The sequence below is a fragment of the Tursiops truncatus genome, chromosome 8 (genome assembly GCF_011762595.2).
Source record: "Tursiops truncatus isolate mTurTru1 chromosome 8, mTurTru1.mat.Y, whole genome shotgun sequence".
Taxonomy (NCBI): Eukaryota; Metazoa; Chordata; class Mammalia; order Artiodactyla; family Delphinidae; genus Tursiops; species Tursiops truncatus.
In genome coordinates this window covers 48,824,120-48,842,341 of record NC_047041.1, presented here as the reverse complement: position 1 = coordinate 48,842,341, position 18,222 = coordinate 48,824,120, and the positions used below count along the sequence as shown (strand labels likewise).

Genomic DNA, 18,222 nt, shown 5'->3' with positions numbered 1-18,222 from the left:
TGTGTCCGCAGCCTGTGCTCCGCGACGGGAGAGGCCACAGTGGTGAGAGGCCCTCATACCGCAAAAAAGAAAAAAGAAAAAAAGAAAGTAAAATTGTTTCAAACTGAAGGATTTTTCAAATCAAGTGGCTAAGGTCTCTTGAGGTGGAAGAAGCTATTTGAAGGAATATTTGCATATCAGAAATTGAATTTTGTCATTTATTTCATTTGCATTGCAAGTTCATCTGCATAGTTTGACCTGTTAAGATGTTCTGAGAATGTAAGGAGATATGTAAGCAACTGAAACTTTTTCTCCCCTTCAATCTTCTGCCCTCCTCCCCTAATACTTAATAGAGGAAATCTCTGTTCATCTCCTTATAGTTGAGAGCAAAGTGATTTGAAGAAAGGGAGGGCCAAGGGACCACAGCCAGGATTGCCAGCGATGAGGAAAGACTTCCCCCTCTGCTTTGAGGAGAAGGGTTAAAGATCCCAGCACTACTCCCACTGACACTTTTAGAATAATTGCTGGGCCTGATTACTAGGCAGGCATCTACTTTATTCACATTTGATCAGTTGTTTTTGTCTTTCTAGGCTATAAGAACCTAGAGGGAACAAAATGCGTAGCTCTTAAAGTCACTTTTTTTCCCCCTATATGTAACTCAAAAGTTTCATGCTGTATTTTCAAACTAATTGTGTCTTCTTTGTGGAAAGTTAAAATTTCAAAGCTTATCTCTTCCCATTTTTTATTTTCTTTCCAATCAAGGTACATTCAAGATCGTAATGAAATTCCAGAAACACTGGACAGTGATGCAGCTCAGACCCTATTAACTAAAGCAGTTGAAACTTGCTTTGTTGGACAAAGCTTTATTTTTGGAGTGACGGTAATTGAGACTAGCTTTCTTTTTATTATTATGCTAACATTTCCATTGTAATGAAATGATTTTAATTTTCTAAATAGTTTTTAGGAGTCATAAGTGTGAGAGCCTGTGGAAGCACTTTAAGCGTTGTAAAAATAGGCTATAGGTGATCTGTTAAAATACCATGTATGACAACTTCCTCTTTCAAAAGTTAGAAGAGCCCCATTCAAATGCATTCAGAACTTTAAAAATCTAAATTTATTATAAATTCACAAGTGCTAGATATTTTGTTTTGATATTTGGTATTTACTGTACCCTCTAAATTCAGTTCAGGTTCTGTAGTAAAACTTTCGTCAACTCTAGCTTTTTAATCTTATCTATAAAGGGAGAAAGAGGGAACTAACCTTGAAGGCAAAGTAACTGAGTGTTGATAACTGTAAGAATAGGTTAGGAAGGATCATCTTAAATAATTATAAAAGTGACTATAGAAAAAGTCCAGAGAATGTGCTGACTGAAGGAGTAATCGTTTTCTGTCTCTTGTATGCTAAAGGGAACAAATCAGTATTTTGCCTACACTGCAGTCAGTGTTTTAAAAAGCGGAATACAGCACTTCACAGCTGAACAGTGAGAAAACCCAAAGGGAAGATGAAATTAGAAGCTACAGAGGTTTTCTTTCTTAAAATCTCAGACGGCTCTTTTTCTTCTTTTTTTTTTTTTAAAGTGAGAACATTCCTTTAAACACTGAAAGCTTATGGAAGCTAATGAGAAATATAATAGTAGTTACCATTTATTGAGCAACTACTATTTGCTAAGCACTATAGTTTTTTGTGTGTTATTGCTAATACAGTAATCCTGCATTTTTATCCTTATTTTATAAATGAGAAAACTAAGGCTGCTAATAACTTGTCCAAAGTCCCAACACTAGGAAATTTTAGAACCAAAATTTAAAGACAAGTCTCTTTACTCCAAGGTTTACTTCCCCATAATTTCAATTCCTCTAGCGTTAAACCCTATAACTCTAGAGGAATTGAAATTACAGGGGTGGGGGTTATAGTTGCATCTGTTTTTAACCTTTTAAAACCCTGTTTCACATTTGAGTCAAAGGAAGAAAATATTATTCTGATTTAAATTCATTTACTTCTTTCACAGAATTTTGAAAGCCAACATCGACAAGGTTCAGGTTCCAGTAACCTCTTAGAGCAGTGCTCAGACCACAAGAGAGAAGTTAAAGCGCTAGTAGCTTGCCAGATTGTTCTACCAGACCCAGGTGTCGTAGGCTTCACTGTCATTGACTATTTCCATCGGCTTTTGCAGCTTTCTGATATCAGGAAACTTCGCTGTGGCTCCCAGGCACCTAATAGCCACCTACTTGCTTTAGAAAATTCAAATAGCGATGTCAGCAGCATATGTGGCCCTGACAGCAGTTCTTGTTGTTTTGAGTCCCATGGCAGCGATGATTTTTCAGGATTCTGGCAGCTATCACTTGAACTCACTTCCGTTGTTTCACAACTAACAGATGATGATGATTTTTCAGCTTCAGAACAAAGCGAGGCCATTGATACTCTTCACCAGAACAGAATGTGCATCTCCTCTGCAGAGGCCACTGGTTCCAATAGCTGCCGTGATACCATTCAGGGTTTATGGAGCCCTGTTTCTTATATGGATCAAAATAGTGCAGCACAAAAGCTGGGTGAAGAACTTGGCTTACAAGCTGATCAGCCAAGTGCGGTTCATAGCAATCATCATGAAATTGGAGTTCCTGGTTCTAATTTATTCCCTTTGAAAGTGCAAGAGCCCCTTGAGCCAAGTAATACAATATCCTTCCACAGTGCAGTGGAAGTTAAAAATATATATTCCCAGCGTGAGCTAACATGTCACCAGTATCATGATGTAGATACCCCCGCTAGCTTTCAGGAGAGATCTGTGTGTTGTCCACCTTCATCACTCAGACTTGAAGAGATAGCTGGGGGTTCTCAGGACTGTGACCCTGAGATCTGGGCTGACCTTCCACTCTCTGAAAGCCTAAACAAATTTCTGGCAGCTATCGAAAGTGAGATTGCTATAACCCAGACAGATGGCAGTAGCAGGAAATGTCATCTAGATAATGACGTCAGTAAATTACATGCAGACCACAGCAGGATATCCGTGACTCCACAGAGAACTACTAGATCCTTGCATGCACCACCTGTAGGCTTAAGATCACCACAAGCAACAGTCAAAGCAAACTCCAGCAAAAATAACTTCCTTTCCAACTGTGAAGCAAATCCAAGTCCTAGCATTCATAAGGAGTCACAACCAGAGAACACAGCAGAGACTATCTCTGTAAGTAGTAGTGAAAGAGGCATTTCTGAAAATCTTCTACCAAATGTTTACCTGTCAGTTCTGTTTCCATCTTCAAAAGGCTCAGGCACAACAGTTACTCTTAAGTCTACCAGAATTCTACCACATGAGGCTGAAATTTCACTTAAGCACGATACTTCAGAGACTGACCATTCTTGTCTCAATAGCAAATATTTTAATGGATGTGCAGAAAAATCACTATCCGAAAGGAGTGAAAAGTTGACAACTTTGAGTTCTAGGAGATATAATGATGTTTCCAACCTTCACAACTTAGAAAATAAACAATACTGTAGGCGGCCAAAGAACCAGGGTGACAGTTTGACAATTTGCAGGAAACTCACATATCCTTTAGAAGCTCTTTGCAGTATGCCAGATAGAAGTACGAACGCATTGAAAGAAATGTCTTATGAGCACACTGGTAATAACCTAACAGCAAACTGTTCTGCTGGTCATGAAGGTGGCTACAATGCTTCTGCTGATCTCTTTGATGATAGTCCTAAAGAAATGGACATGGCAACAGAAATGACCAAAAAGTCACAGGATATTTTGTTACAGTGGGGAAAGTCTTCGGCAGAAAGTCATCCTACAGAATCTGATTTTTCATTGAGATCATTCTCTGAAAACTCCAGCCAGTCTTCACAAAAGTTATCCTTGCAAAACACATCTGCCTCTCTGTATCTAAAAACATGTCCCTCTCCACCTCATTTTCAGTCAGATTCAGAATATGATTTTGAAGATAGCCAAGACTTTGTTCCATGTTCACAGTCAACTCCAGTTATAGGATTCCACCAAACTAGAATTCATGGAATGACAGGAGCTTTCAAAAAATTACCTGCCTTTTATTTGGGCCTTGATGCTAACTATAAAAAGACAAGGATTTCCACTGTAAATGATGCACAGCAAACCACCCCAAGCTGTCCAAAAAATATAAAGACAACCAGCCAGAAATCCAGAAGCCCTACTATATCTAGTATTACACAACCAGAGATCTCCAACAACTGTCCTGTTGCTAAGTACCTTGAAACTGATGTTGATGAATGGGTCCCTCCTACCACACAAAAAGTATTTCCTTCAGAAATGCTTGGATTCCAGGCCATGGGTCTAAGGAAATGCCCAGCTGCTTATAATTCTCCTGATCAAAAAGAGTTACCAAGAAAAAAACTGAAATATGTCAAACAAAGAACTGATAAATGCTTAATTAAGAAAAAGTTAAATTTGAAGAATATGCTTACAGCAGCAGAACAGAAATCTCCTGACTATAACAGTACAGGGTTAGGCTGGATTTTCAAGGAGTCGGTTTTGGGACTTGCTTCGCATTCAGAAGTCAAATGTTGCCTTCCATTTTCAGAAGGTTGGTCACCTTCAGTGCCTGAAACTAAAAGTGCTTGGTCTCCTGAATTGTTCTCATAAAATGTCACCTGAACCCAATTTCTGAGCTTTTAAAGGTAAGTCTGTTTGGAAACTCTTGCCTCCAGTGTCATGGAAAGCATTCTTACCATTTTGAACGCTTGAAGAGAAGCAAATAGAAAAGAGGTGCTGTTGTGCCTTTTTATATGGGGGGAAGCCATTGTTCTTCCCAGTGTTTTATCCAGAATACTCTGATTTCAGATAATTTGGCACTTTATCTTATATTATTGATTGTACTTATGTAATATTGTCAGTTTTGCTTATTGAAAGTATTTGTTAAAATCACACATACATTCAGAAATAAAACCTTTGCAAACCAAAACTTAAAGTCTTTCTTAATTGTTCAGCTTAGATCAGAAAATGTCTACCATGTATTAAGCCAACTACTGTTCTGAGTTTGTGATACAAAGCTACAACGCCACTGATCTTAAAAGATTTTAGTCTACTGGGTAAGACAGAAATACAATGGACAATTTCAATACAATGCAGTAAATGCGATGATAGAAGTTTTTAACGGATATTAAATTTATGTTGCTCTGGGAGCATGGCAGAGAATCAGTTAACCCAGCAGCATCTATGGGCTGGGGATAAGAAGAAAGGTCAATAAAAACTTACAATTTAGAGGTAAATGTGAAACTGTCACTATTTTATCCAGTAATTATTTGTTGAATGCTTACTACATGCCAGGCGCTATGCTAGGTGCTGGGAATTCAAAAATGAAAGTCAAGCTCTTACCTCAGAAACTCATGGTCTAGAAGAGTAAACAGGTCTCTGATAGGGAGATAAGCTCAAAGGGCTAATAAGGAGCAAAAATGAAGAATAGTTTCTAGACATTCACGTCCTTAGCAGCACCTCAGCTGCACCCTGTAAAATATTTGTGCGTCTCTGGTCAGCTCTCTTTGCCATTCCCCACAGCAACTATTCCAGATACTCACCATTCTTCGTGCCACCGACCTACCTACTCTTGCCTCGTACTTCACGGAGATCACCTGTATTCCCTTACCTTCCCACACCCATACTTACCCACTTGTCTGTATCGACTCACCCACAACTCTTCTTCCTCTAACCTCAGAAATAATGCACACCTCCTATTTAGTGCTAATCTTTCTTTTTGGGCTGTTGATCCATTATACCCATCTTTATCGTCTTGCTCTACTGGCTCTCTCCCCTTCCCCCACTTTTAATTTTGAAAACTTGCAAAAAAGTTGAAAGAATGATACAATGTTACAGCATCTATACATACGACCTAGATTCAATCATTTAACATTTTGCCTTTTGTGTATGGGTGTATTTTTTCCATTGTGTCTATAGATACATATAGTTGTTTTCTGCTGAACCTTTTTTAATTAGCTTATTTATTTTTGGCTGCATTCGGTCTTCGTTGCTGCGCACGAGCTTTCTCTAGTTGCGGTGAGTGGGGGCTTCTCTCCATTGTGGTGCACGGGCTTCTCATTGTGGTGGCTTCTCTTGTTGCAGAGCATGGGCTTTAGGCACGTGGGCTTCAGTAGTTGTGGCACGTGGGCTCAGTAGTTGTGGCTCACGGGCTCTAGAGCTCAGGCTCAGTAGTTGTGGCATGTGGCTTAGTTGCTCCGCGGCATGTGGGATCTTCCTGGACCAGGGCTCAAACCCGTGACCCCTGCATTGGCAGGAAGATTCTTAACCACTGCGCCACCAGGGAAGTCCCTTTGCTGAACCTTTTTAAGGTAAGCTGCAGATATGACATTTTACCTTGAAATACTTCAACATGAGTTTTCTTAAAATAAGGACTTTCTTCTACATAATTATTGGTACAATATCATTATCACACTAAAAACTATAACAGTAGTTCTACAACATTGTCTAATGTTTAGCCCATATTTAAGTTTTTCTACTTGTCGCTAAGTTGTAATTGTTGTCGATGTTGTTTAACCAGGATTTCATTAAGGTGACTCCATGGGGTTTGGTTACGTCTCCTGTGTCTTTTTCTAGAAGTTCACCTCTTTTTTTCCACAACATTGGGTTTATGAAAATATCAGACCATTGTTTTGTAGAATGTCCCACATACAGATTTTTGTATTTGCTTCTTTGTAGTATCACTACCTTGTCTCTCTGTCTCCAGTGTTTCCTGTAAATAAGGTCTAAAGACTTGATTAGATTTAGGGTTTGGGCAGAGATATTTCATGGATTTATGTTGTGCACTTCATATTGTATCAATGGAGACACAGTATCAAGTTATCCCACTATTAATGATGCTAAGTGAGATTGCTTGCTTAAGATGTTGCCCACCAGATCTCTCTAGTCTACAGGTACTTTTTTTCTTTTTTTTCCTTTTTTTAAGAGTAAAGAGTCTGTATTATAGTTGCCTACCAGTGGTGTTAATGAGTTTCCATTTCCTGCTCTCTATCACTATGTACTCAAGAATTTTTACTTACTCAGTGATGTACAGTCGGTTTCACTCATTCTTTTTGATACTCCATGTAATACTTGCTCCCTCACTTCTAGCTACTATTGTTTATAGCCAGTCTCCATCAAAAAATAGTCACTGTCAGCTTTCACATCACTCACTATTCAACCTGCTGCAATCTATTCTCTCTCCCCCACCTCCAGTGGCTATGGTGTTGGTAGTTTTCTAACCCTCAAATCCAATGGATTTGTCATTCCTTATTTTATTTGATCTCTTTGCACTCTATATACAGGTAACATTTTCATGGTTTCTGGTTTCTCCTAGTCTCTGATCAGGTATGCCTGCAGGGCAATTTTTTTTTTTTTTTTTGCTGGGCCCTATATAAACAATTTGATTTTAAGATGTATTACAAAATTCATGGTCCCATGTAAGGTAGAGTTCATCAATGAAGATTTAGAATAATGGATAAGAAAAAGATGTGCATTTATTGACCAGTCAGTGCATGTGAAGATTCTTTATAGTATACAGGCAGCACCCCTTTCTCAGGCCAAGGATATAGTCTCTTCATGTTCTTTATTGTCAAATGTGCCATTCCTGGCTAATTTCATATCTCCCACTGTGATTAAAGAGTAGTAATGTAGTTACTATTGTATTGAACTATGTAGATCTTACCTCTACAGTTCCCTAATGTCATTTATTTAATGCTGGTTACATCTTTACTCATGCTGCATCCATTGTGCCACCGTGAGTACTGGCTTCCAGTAACTCTCTCAAATGTTGTTACTCTGCTTCACTGATGATTACCAAAAATGCAGATCTTACACAGAGTATGCAGGAAAATGTGAATAATAATTCATTTTCTGGTGATATTTAGCATTTGGACTTTTCTAGCATAAACGTAGAGCACATGTTCTAACCGTGTCTTCTCTTGAACTTTTTAGGCTGTAATTACTGCATTCCCAAACTGTGATCTCTTAGCCACACCCAGGAAGAATAGTCAAGAGGCCCACGGATGGAGCAAGAAGAATAGTTTCATTTGTGCAAGGAATGCCCATTCCTCCATCAGCATGGCTTAAGCCCATACCTAGAGGGCACAAGGTCGCTGTCAATTGGAAATGAGAGGACATTGATTGGAAGAGCCAGTTGGCATAGCAGAGCAGCAGTCTTAAAAGGCCTCAGATTAGATGGGCCTGTCCTGACACACAGTGCAGAACCTGCAGAGAGGGTAAGGGGACCTCCCTGGTGCCAGTGGTGGGAGGTGGACAGAATTTAAGAACAATGTCACCATCCTCACAAACTTGGTGGTCTACAGACCAAAGACAGTCCCATAGTTGGAACACAGACCAGTGGGAGCCAATGCACAGACCCACACATACAACTCAATCTCAAGGGTCAATAGTTTGGTAACCCAAAACCCTGAATTCATTCTGTGTCCAATATGAGAGTCACCTAAAAGCACCATTCTGGCAGCTCAGTTTCCTACTATTGTGTGAAGGAAATATTGCTTCGGCCAGTAGAAATGGTCCACTCTTCAGACCCAGGGAAATTCCATAGGCACAAGACCCAGAGCTCCTTAGAGCATTTGTTCCACATGAAGAGTAGGTGAGTGGGTTAGAGGGTCAGAGAGTACCTCAGATGGGAGAAATGGCACGTGTCCCAGCACCAAAGTGGGACTTGAAAATCTCAAGAGAGGCATTCTGGCGACCACGTCTACGTGGGGACCAGATCCAGGCTCAGGGTGCCTTCCTTAGTTCCAGGAACTGGAGGTGAATTTAGAAAATCTTGAGGAAGACACTCCAAAGCATCAGTCTCCCTGAAGCATGGGGCTGGTCAGGGTCCTTTCTTACTCAGCTCTTAGAGGTACTGTCTGATCATCCCCTCTTATTATCCTTGACTGCTTCATTTGCCTGCCTTTTAAAAGATGGTGCCTCAGTGTTCTGTTATTGGCCCTTCTGTTGAAAACCCGAATGAACTTTTTGGCCAACCCAATACATGTACTCTTTGGTTGAATTTATCCACTCATCTGTAGTTACCACCCATAAGCTGTTTAATTCAAAATCTGTCTTTTATCTAGACTCTCCTGAGACCAAACTTGTATGTTAGTGTTTTATTATTCAGCTCAAAATGTTTTATAATTTCCATGTGGGTTCTTTGACCCCTGAATTTTTTACAAATGTATTTCTTCATTTCCAAACAGAAAGGATTCTTTCCCTAGCTATCTCTTTATGAATGATTTCTACCTGAATTACACTGTGGTCAGAAAAATTATTCTATATTATTTCAGTCCTTTGAAATTTGTTGAGACATTTTCTGGCCCAAACTATAGCCAGATTGTAAATGTTCTAGGTGTGCTTGAAAAGAACATATATTCTGCAGTTACTGGGCACAGAATTTTATATGTGTATATTAAATATATTAATCATGTTCAAATTATCTATATCTGTACTGACTTTTCCCTTGTTTTATTAATTATTGAAAGAGGGATTTTTAAATCTCCCTCTATGATTATGAATATGTATATTTCTCCTTTTAGTTCTGTCAATTTTTATTTCATTTTGAGGCTATGTTATTAGACACAAATTCAATCTTGTGTCTTCCTGATGGACATGGGGAAAGTCCCGTTTCATTGCTATTAATGCTTTTTGTCCTAAAATCTAATTGTTATTACTGTACTACATTAGTTTTGTCTTGGTTAGTGGGTTTTGTTTTTCATTTCTCTTTTATTTGTTTGTTTATTTATTGGCTGCATTAGGTCTTAGTTGTTGTGCACAGGCTTTTCTCTAGTTGTGGCAAGCAGGGCTGCTGTTCATTGTGGTGCGCAGGCTTCTCATTGCAGTGGCTTCTCTTGTTGCGGAGCGTGGCCTCTAGGGCGTGCAGGTTTCAGTAGTTGTGGCTCGTGGGCTCTAGAGAGCAGGCTCAGTAGTTGTGGCCCACAGGCTTAGTTGCTCCGTGGCATGTGGGATCCTCCTGGACAAGGGATCGAACCCATGTCCCCTGCATTGGCAGGCGGACTATTAACCACTGTGCTACCAGGGAAGTCCCTCATTTCTCTTTTAAATCTTTCTGTAGCTTTACATCATAGAAATGTTTCCTGTAAACCTCATATAGTTTGGTTTTGTTTTATTGTCCAGTTTGACAATCTTTGTCCTCTAGCTGGAATATTTCATCCATTAACAATTAATGTAATAATTTAAATATATTTGAGTTTATCATATTTCATGCTTCCTGTTTATCCTGTCTATTCAATGTTCTGTGACTTCTTCTTTTTCTTATAATCCTTTCCCAAAGACCTTAAATCTTTTTAATACATTTACTATTTCTTTTAATTATGTTTGTCATAAGTTTTAATTCTATATTTTTAACTCCACAAGATATAGTTTCTATAGTCAGTTTTTTATATTTTTTTTGTTTTTGTTTTAGATTTACCCACTTATTTACCATTCTCTTTGCTCTTCAATTTATGTTTTATCCTAGATCTTATATCACTTTCCTTTGGTCTGAAATAAAACCTTCAGAATTTTTTTTTTTAACTTTTATCTATGTAGTTTTTTCTTTTAATCCAGAGTTGTTTTTTGAGTTTTGAGTGTCCTAGCTTTGGCAGTTTACTGTTTATTTATTTATTTGGTTGCACCAGGTCTTTAGTTGGGGCAGGCGGGCTCCTTAGTTGTGTGCGGTATGCATGTGGGATCACCAGCAATCAAACCCAGGCCCCCTGCATCAGGAGCATAGAGTCTTAATGACTGTGCCACCAGGGAAGTCCCCAGAATTATTTCTTCTGTTGAGATTTTCTTGATGGAAAACTCAGGTTTTTTGAATTTGCATATTTATTTATTTGTTTGAAGATGTCTTTATTTTCACTCTCAATCTTTTTCTTTTTTTGGCCACTCCACACAGCTTGCAGGATCTTAGTTCCCCAACCAGGGACTGAACCTAGGCCACAGCAGTGAAAGCACCAAGTCCTCACCACTGGATCACCAGGGAATTCCCAATTTTTCACTCTCAATCTTGAAAGATATTTTCTCTGAGTGTAGAATTCTAGGGTAGGAGTTATTCTCTTTCCACTCACAATGCCATTCAACTGTCCCTGGCTCTCATTGCTGTTGAGAAATCAGCTAACTGCCTTTTTTTTTTTTTTTTTTAAGTAATCTGATATTTTTCTTTCTGGATATTTTTATTCTGCCTTTAGTGTTCCTCAGTTCTATTAATGATGTGTTGAGATATGGATTTCTTCTTTTTTTTTTTTTTTTTTTTTTTTTTTTACGGTACGTGGGCCTCTCACTGTTGTGGCCTCTCCTGTTGCAGAGCACAGGCTCCGGACGCGCAGGCTCAGCCGCCGTGGCTCACGGGCCCAGCCACTCCGCAGCATGTGGGATCTTCCCGGACCGGGGCACGAACCTGCGTCCCCTGCATTGGCAGGCGGACTCTCAACCACTGTGCCACCAGGGAAGCCTCGGATTTCTTCTTTTAATTCTTCTTGAGATTCATTAAGTTTACTGAATCTGTGCATTAGTGCCTTTCAACAGTTCTAAAGATTTCTCAGCCATAATCTTAAAATATTGCCTCTACTCCATTCACTCTCATTTGAGAATTCCAATTAAACATGTTATGCATTCTCACTCTTTCATTTCTCTTAACCTTTCCTTGATTGTTTTCCTCTTTATATCTGTGCTGCATTCTATACAATTTCTTCTGACATCTTCATCTGTGTCTAATCTACTTTTCTACCTACCCATTGAGTTTTTCTTTCAAAAATTATATATTTTCTGAAACCTGGATTTTTTTTTTCGAATTTGCTAGATCACATTTTAAAGTGTTCTTTTTCCTCTAGACATTTTCAGGTTTGTCTGTTACTACTTCAGACACAGTAAGCATAGTTGTTTTATATTCTGTGTTTGACAGTTTCAGTAACTAAAGTCTTGATAGGTCCCTATTGTCATATTTTTTTTCTGCTGGTTCTCACTCATAGTGCCATGTTTCCTTGAGGCCTAGTTTAGCTGGAGCTACTTGTTTTCTTTGGAAAATTATTTATAAGAATTCTGAGGCCTAAGAAAATGTTTTCTGGGGGAGGATTTCCATTTGCTTCTGCCAAGTGCCTGGAATCAGTACCAGTATAAAACAACTTAAACTAAATTCATATTTGAGGGCTTTTTATTGTTTTAATTTATTTTATGAAGTATAATTGATTTATAATGTTGTGTTAATTTCTACTGTGAGAGTTTTTTAGATCCGCCAAATGAGCTGAATTTGGGTTGCTAAATCATACAGGGGTCAGATTATGACTATAACTTCTTAGGGACTGTTTCCTTCCTCCACTGCTGAGGGTTTATATCTGATTCCCCCTACACTGAAGACCTTCTGAGGTCCTGCCTTGATGGGCAATTCCTAATCCTATTAGATTCCTTACCATGAGCAAGTTATCTTCTGTCCCCCATACCTCACACAACAATGAAAACTGAGTTAAGATTGTCCCCTAAGCATTTTGTCCATCTTTTATGGCTGAATTATTTGTGACTATATTACAGTATTTGACCTGCCATGAATTATCATTTAATAATAAATGTCCCAGGATTTTTACTCCTTTTAGATGATTAAAAAAAACTACCCTCAAAGTTGCAGCTACCTTATTAGACTGTTAAACAGTTATTAAATTTCTAAATATTGCATCTCATCAGTTCTTAGCATTTTAGACCTGGAGGGGACCTTGGAAAACATCTGAATCAGTGGTTCTCATCCATAGGCTGCTCATTTAAATCACTTGGGACCTTTTAAAACCATATTGATGCCTAGATCTCATCCCAGACCAGATTTATCAGAATTTGTGAGGATAAATCTCACATATCAGTAGTTTTTTTAAACTCTCCAGGTGATTCTAATGTGAATCCAAGGTTAAAAAGCACTGGTCTAAACCTCATAGATGAGGAAACTGAGACCCAAAGATGCTAAAAGTCTTCCCAAAATTCACATTTACATAAGGTAGAGATTAGAACGTGAAGTACCCTAAGTCTTACTCCAGGACTCTATTGCCCCATTCTGCCTCCTTTATTATTGAATACTAAATAAAGATTGGCAACAACATTTCTTTTAATTCAAGAATTCATACAACAAACATCATGTGTTTTCTGGGTACTTGGCACTAATGATAGGATTATTAAATAGAAAAACACTCTGGAAACTTAAGGTTAGAGAAAAGCTGATGGAAAACTAGAAGGATTATCTAGTTAGCATTTGTTCTTTAAAGTCACTGCCTAGTCTGGATCTTCTACCTAAGATGCAATGAAATGTTTTGGTTATAATTTAATACCAGGGGCAAAAGAACCTGTCTTCCCATTAAAACTGATATGTTTAATTATTTTCTAATAATGAGAACTGCATCCTTGACTGTTTTTCCTTTTTCTTGTAAAGAATTCAAAACCAAACATGATGCTCAGTTATAGCCACTGTACTGGGTCTTATGGTTTGCTCTCTCCTTTTAAGTGATCTGAATTTTATTTCCATTTTTATTAACATTATGGCATAAGTGCCTTTTATTATAAAAATGCCTTTATTAGTTTTGAAAGGAAGTGGTGAAGTAAATTTTTAAATTTAAAAACCAACCTCAATTCATTAATAGATTGTTACCATTTAATGAGTAAAGTATATGTAAACTGCTGTTTTTTATTTCCCTAGAGTGTTTACCAAGGAAAACATAAAATATAGACTCCTAAATTTATCTAAGAGAGAAATTTTAGATACATGGTTTTCTCAATCAGCATTATTCATTTTATAGATTTCTTTGATAATTATCATTTGTGAAAGTCATACCTATACCTATTAGATGACTGATTATGTATGCATACGTACCAGAATCTAATGTGATACCACGGCCAGCCAGACTTTTCTTTTAGCTGCTGGTCTTTAAAGAGTCGATAACCATTTCTTGATAGCCATAACTTATGTGGCAGACCTTTGTTAGGTTCTATCATTCATTAAAAGTATTCAGCAAATTGTTTGTTGCGTTCCAGAATGTACCTGGCACTGTGCTAGGTTTAAGATAACTGCTATCAAGAAGCTCACACTCTAATACATGATGTCACATACATTATATCATTTAGCTTTCATTCAATCCTGTAAAATATTGTTATCCCCATAGCCTCTACTATCTTATCTGTAAAACAGAAATAATACCTCTTAAAGCTACTGTGAGAGTTAAATAAGACAGTAAGTGTGGAACATGTTCCTGCCATCAAATTCAGTGTTCTTTCTACACCACCACACCTTCCAATACCAGAATTTTCTGTTTGCTTTCACCTACCCCTTTATTCTTCAGACACCATTTTGAATTAGCATCTGCTCTATGGTTGTAATACCTTTAACCAATTCCGATTCCTCACCTCCACCATGGCTTCTTCCCATCTTTCTCCCTCTATTAAAATCCAATCCTTTTCTGACCCCTTGCTTCCCCCTTGCAACTCAAAGTATTTTTGGAAATGATCCCTTATCACTGATTCATTGTTGATGGCAATGTAATTGGTATGAATTCTGTGTAAGATAATTTGGCATTATCTATGAAAATTATAAAAGCATTTCCACTTGTAAAAAGTTATCCCACAATTATATTCATATATAAAGAAGTATTAAAGAAAGATATTCCAGGGCTTCCCTGGTGGCGCAGTGGTTGAGAGTCCGCCTGCCAATGCAGGGGACGCGGGTTCGTGCCCCGGTCCGGGAGGATCCCACATGCCGCGGAGTGGCTGGGGCTGTGAGCCATGGCCACTGAGCCTGTGCGTCTGGACCCTGTGCTCCGCAGCAGGAGAGGCCATAGCAGTGAGAGGCCCGCGTACCACAAAAAAAAAAAAAAAAAAAAAAAAGAAAGATATCCCATATCACATTGTTTTTAATAGCAAAATAGTGAAACAAATAATCATCAACATTTATAAATGGTTTTATATGTGTAGAATATTACTGGAAGGATACAAAAAAACCAGTGAAAATTTTTTTAAAAAGTGAAAATCAGAGTGTATGGCATTATATGTATACACGTACACATATATACACATATAGACATATATATGTATATATCTTTCATGAGTATAATGATACTTTAAACACTAGGTGCCTTCAAATGATGATAGAGAACCAATTCATTGTCTTGAAAACTTATAAAAACAAAGGGAAAGAATTAAACATTTATCTTAATTTTCTTATATAAACTGTACCATTGGATAACCAAATAGCTGTAGGGAGATTCTCCTTATAAAGACTCCAACTAATACATTTCATAAATGATAGAAATGGAATATCACCATTTTGCAATCCCCAATGAATAATGGATGTGCTCATTGAGCATCAATGGCTGCTAATATTCCAAAAAGAGACAAGGAGCACCTATTTACTAGATGACTTGCTGCCTGATTCATAAATCATTCAATAAAGTCAATTAGATCTTCAAAAAAACCAAAAAGACAAGATATTATATGCTTCCAGATGAAAGAATATATCACTTCCTTTAATCTTGCCAAAAGTATTGAACCTGAGTCTAATCTCGCCTCTGTATCTAGCTGTCAATTTGCAAAATACACAACTGACAAAAGAACATGCAGACCTACACCAATAAAAATGAAATCAGCAAAATCCAGACTAGGAAACTGCATATCAGACAATGCATGTTCTTCAACAGATGATTTTAAGGAAAAGAAAAAGATGGTGGAGGAGCCTGTAAATCATTTAAAAGGCGCATGAAATTTTTTTTAATGGGCAAGACTAAACTCCAGTGCCTTGAGATGCACACTTGAGTATGTCAATTCCTTGATCACTATGAAGTCAAGATAGTTTCTTTGAGAAGGAGAGGAGATTCAGGAATGGTTGACAAAGTTCTATTTCTTGACTCAAATACAAGTGTGTTTACCTTATAATAGTTTACTAAATGATACACTTGTTTTCCTGCATTTATGTTTTAGTTTATATTTTTTAATGTTTTAAAAATAATTGAAAAGAATGTAAGTAGGTGCATTGTAACGAGGGAAACAAAAGGCACAGACAGGTGGAGCATCTCTCTTTGGGCCAGTCCTCATAGTTATTTTACATACTTTGTCATTTACAGAAGTCAGGTAACTCACTCAAGGCCAAGGCCACATCACTAAGTGGCAGAGCCAAAGCTCTGATTTTTCCAGTGCACTGCACCGCCTCTCAGGCCTTAGGGGGAATGCTGCAAGAGCCCTCACCTCTTAGGCCAGGCATTTCTCTGTGAGACAACTTCTGCCTTCTTGTTGACCAGTGGCTGCAGCCACTTGAATAATTTAAGGTTGAAGGCAGGTGAAGTATTCTGCACTGTTTTTATCTGATCCATCACTTGCACTTTCAGCCTAAATTAATTTGTTATGTGATAAGAGAAAATTATCTCCATGGGAGAGAAATGAACTCACCTATAAAAATATTGCCTTTTCCCTAATAGGATTCAATCTGTTTCCTGCAGTTCCCTTTAGGTGCCAAGCTGAAGTGTATGACCACTTGGCCTATCTCCCTTCATCACAATTCCTTCACTGGCTGAAGAATTTTCTGCTAACTCGAGCTACCAGCTCTGCCAAGAGCCAGGTGTTTGTCCATCCCTTGCCTGCCTTGGGTGGGAAATGATAACTCATGACATTGCAAAACCCAGGGCTGACCAGCAGCTTTCTCATTTTGTATACAGCAAATACAGGGGCTCAGGGCCTGGGTTGATGGACACAATAGCACCTGTAATTAGATCCAGGTGCTGTATACACTGGCCATTGACTATGACTCCAATAATTACAAAGTCAACCAACCAAAATAGATGTTATCAAAGATGGCTAAAACAGAGACCTAAAAATCAGCAGGAGCTGGAGAAGCATTTTCCCACTCTTTGAAGATCTAAGCTTAAGATACATGTGTTTGGTAAAACAGGCATTTTTTCAGCAGGCCTTAACCAGATTACTTGTCTCAGGGCTTGCAGCTTGGCTGGTATCAGATAAAGGGATTCATTGAAAGCATAAGCTTAAGGGACATGATTAAATTAACTGGAGTCAATAAATGCCATTGACAGTATGTTACAACTCTCTTAGATCTTGGGGTATTTCTTATGTAACAAAGGGGAAGTGGATATGGTAACTCTCATATTGAACCTGTAACTAAGCAGCCAGTCAGCCCAATTAACTAATACAATCTGCTGTAGATTGAATGTTTGTGTCCCCCCCATCCCCGAAATTCCTATGTTGAAACCTAATCCCCAAAGTGATGATGTTTGGAGGTAGGGTCTTTGGGAGGTGATTAGGTCATGAGGGAAAAGCCCTTATTAAAGAGGTCACAGAGAGCTCCCTCACCCCTTGTACCATGTGAGAACACAGTGAAAAGATGGCCATCTATGAACCAGGAAACATACCCTCACCAGATACCAAATCTGCAGGCACCTCGATCTTGGACTTCCCAGCTTCCAGAACTGTGAGAAGTAAATTTCTGATGTTTATAAGCCATCCAATCTATGGAATTTTGGTATAGCAGCCTGAAGAGACTAAGACACCATCTCTCAATGGCCTGCTAGATGACTAATTTTTATTTCATATATGTAGTGTTATTTATTATGTGCCTATTATATGCCAGACACAATGGCACTTTACTTGTATTATTTCATTTAATCCTCAGAGTAGCACTAGTATTCTGAGCACTAGTATTAGCTAAATTTTAAAGAAGAGAAAATTGAGGCACAGAGATAAAATAACTTGTTCAAGGCCATAACCAGTATATGGTAGAGCTAGGGTTCAAACATAGGTCTTTTGTCCATGCTCTTCCCACAAATACTAAGGCAAAGATTGCTAACAGCCTACCCTAATATCCATTCTCTGCTTCTTCCTTTGTAATAAAACCCCTATTTTATTCAGGAGAGAAATATGCCCTATTGAAAGACTGTATTTCCCTGCCTCCCTGGCAGGTCAAGTTCTGGTCAGAAAGATATAAATGGAAATGTTGTGTGGAACTTCCAAGAAGTTTCCTTAGAATGAAGGGATCAAGCCCTTCTTCCTCCTTCCTTTCTCTTTCTTCCTTCCTGCTGTGGAGACTGGGACGTGATGGCTAGGCCTCTAGCAGCTATCCTGGACAGGAAGGTGGTCTTGAAAATAGAGGCCAGAATGAGAGAGAGCCCAAGTCACTGATAACACCATGAAACCACAGTACTACCCATTCCAGGCTTCCAACCTCTAGACTTCTTTCACATGAGAAAAAGAAACCCTGCCTTGTTTTCTCGGGTTTATTATTATATGTAACCAAA

At 38.4% G+C, this 18,222-nt stretch overlaps 1 protein-coding gene across 12 annotated transcripts in view; it reads left to right on the top strand.

The window, feature by feature from the left end:
• DDIAS (DNA damage induced apoptosis suppressor) overlaps nt 1–18,222 on the top strand; it is a 43,626-nt gene that overhangs the window by 15,599 nt on the left and 9,805 nt on the right. For 10 of the 12 annotated variants that reach the window (XM_019948734.3, XM_019948732.3, XM_019948730.3 and 7 more), the window contains 2 exons: nt 742–859; nt 1,985–4,904. In XM_019948734.3, coding sequence (XP_019804293.1) covers nt 742–859; nt 1,985–4,585 — 2,719 coding nt within the window. In that variant the 3' untranslated portion in view covers nt 4,586–4,904. Of the gene's footprint in view, nt 1–741; nt 860–1,984; nt 4,905–7,906; nt 8,191–18,222 lie in introns of those variants that run through there. The other 2 variants (XR_004527858.2, XM_033862185.2) reach the window with 2 other exon arrangements.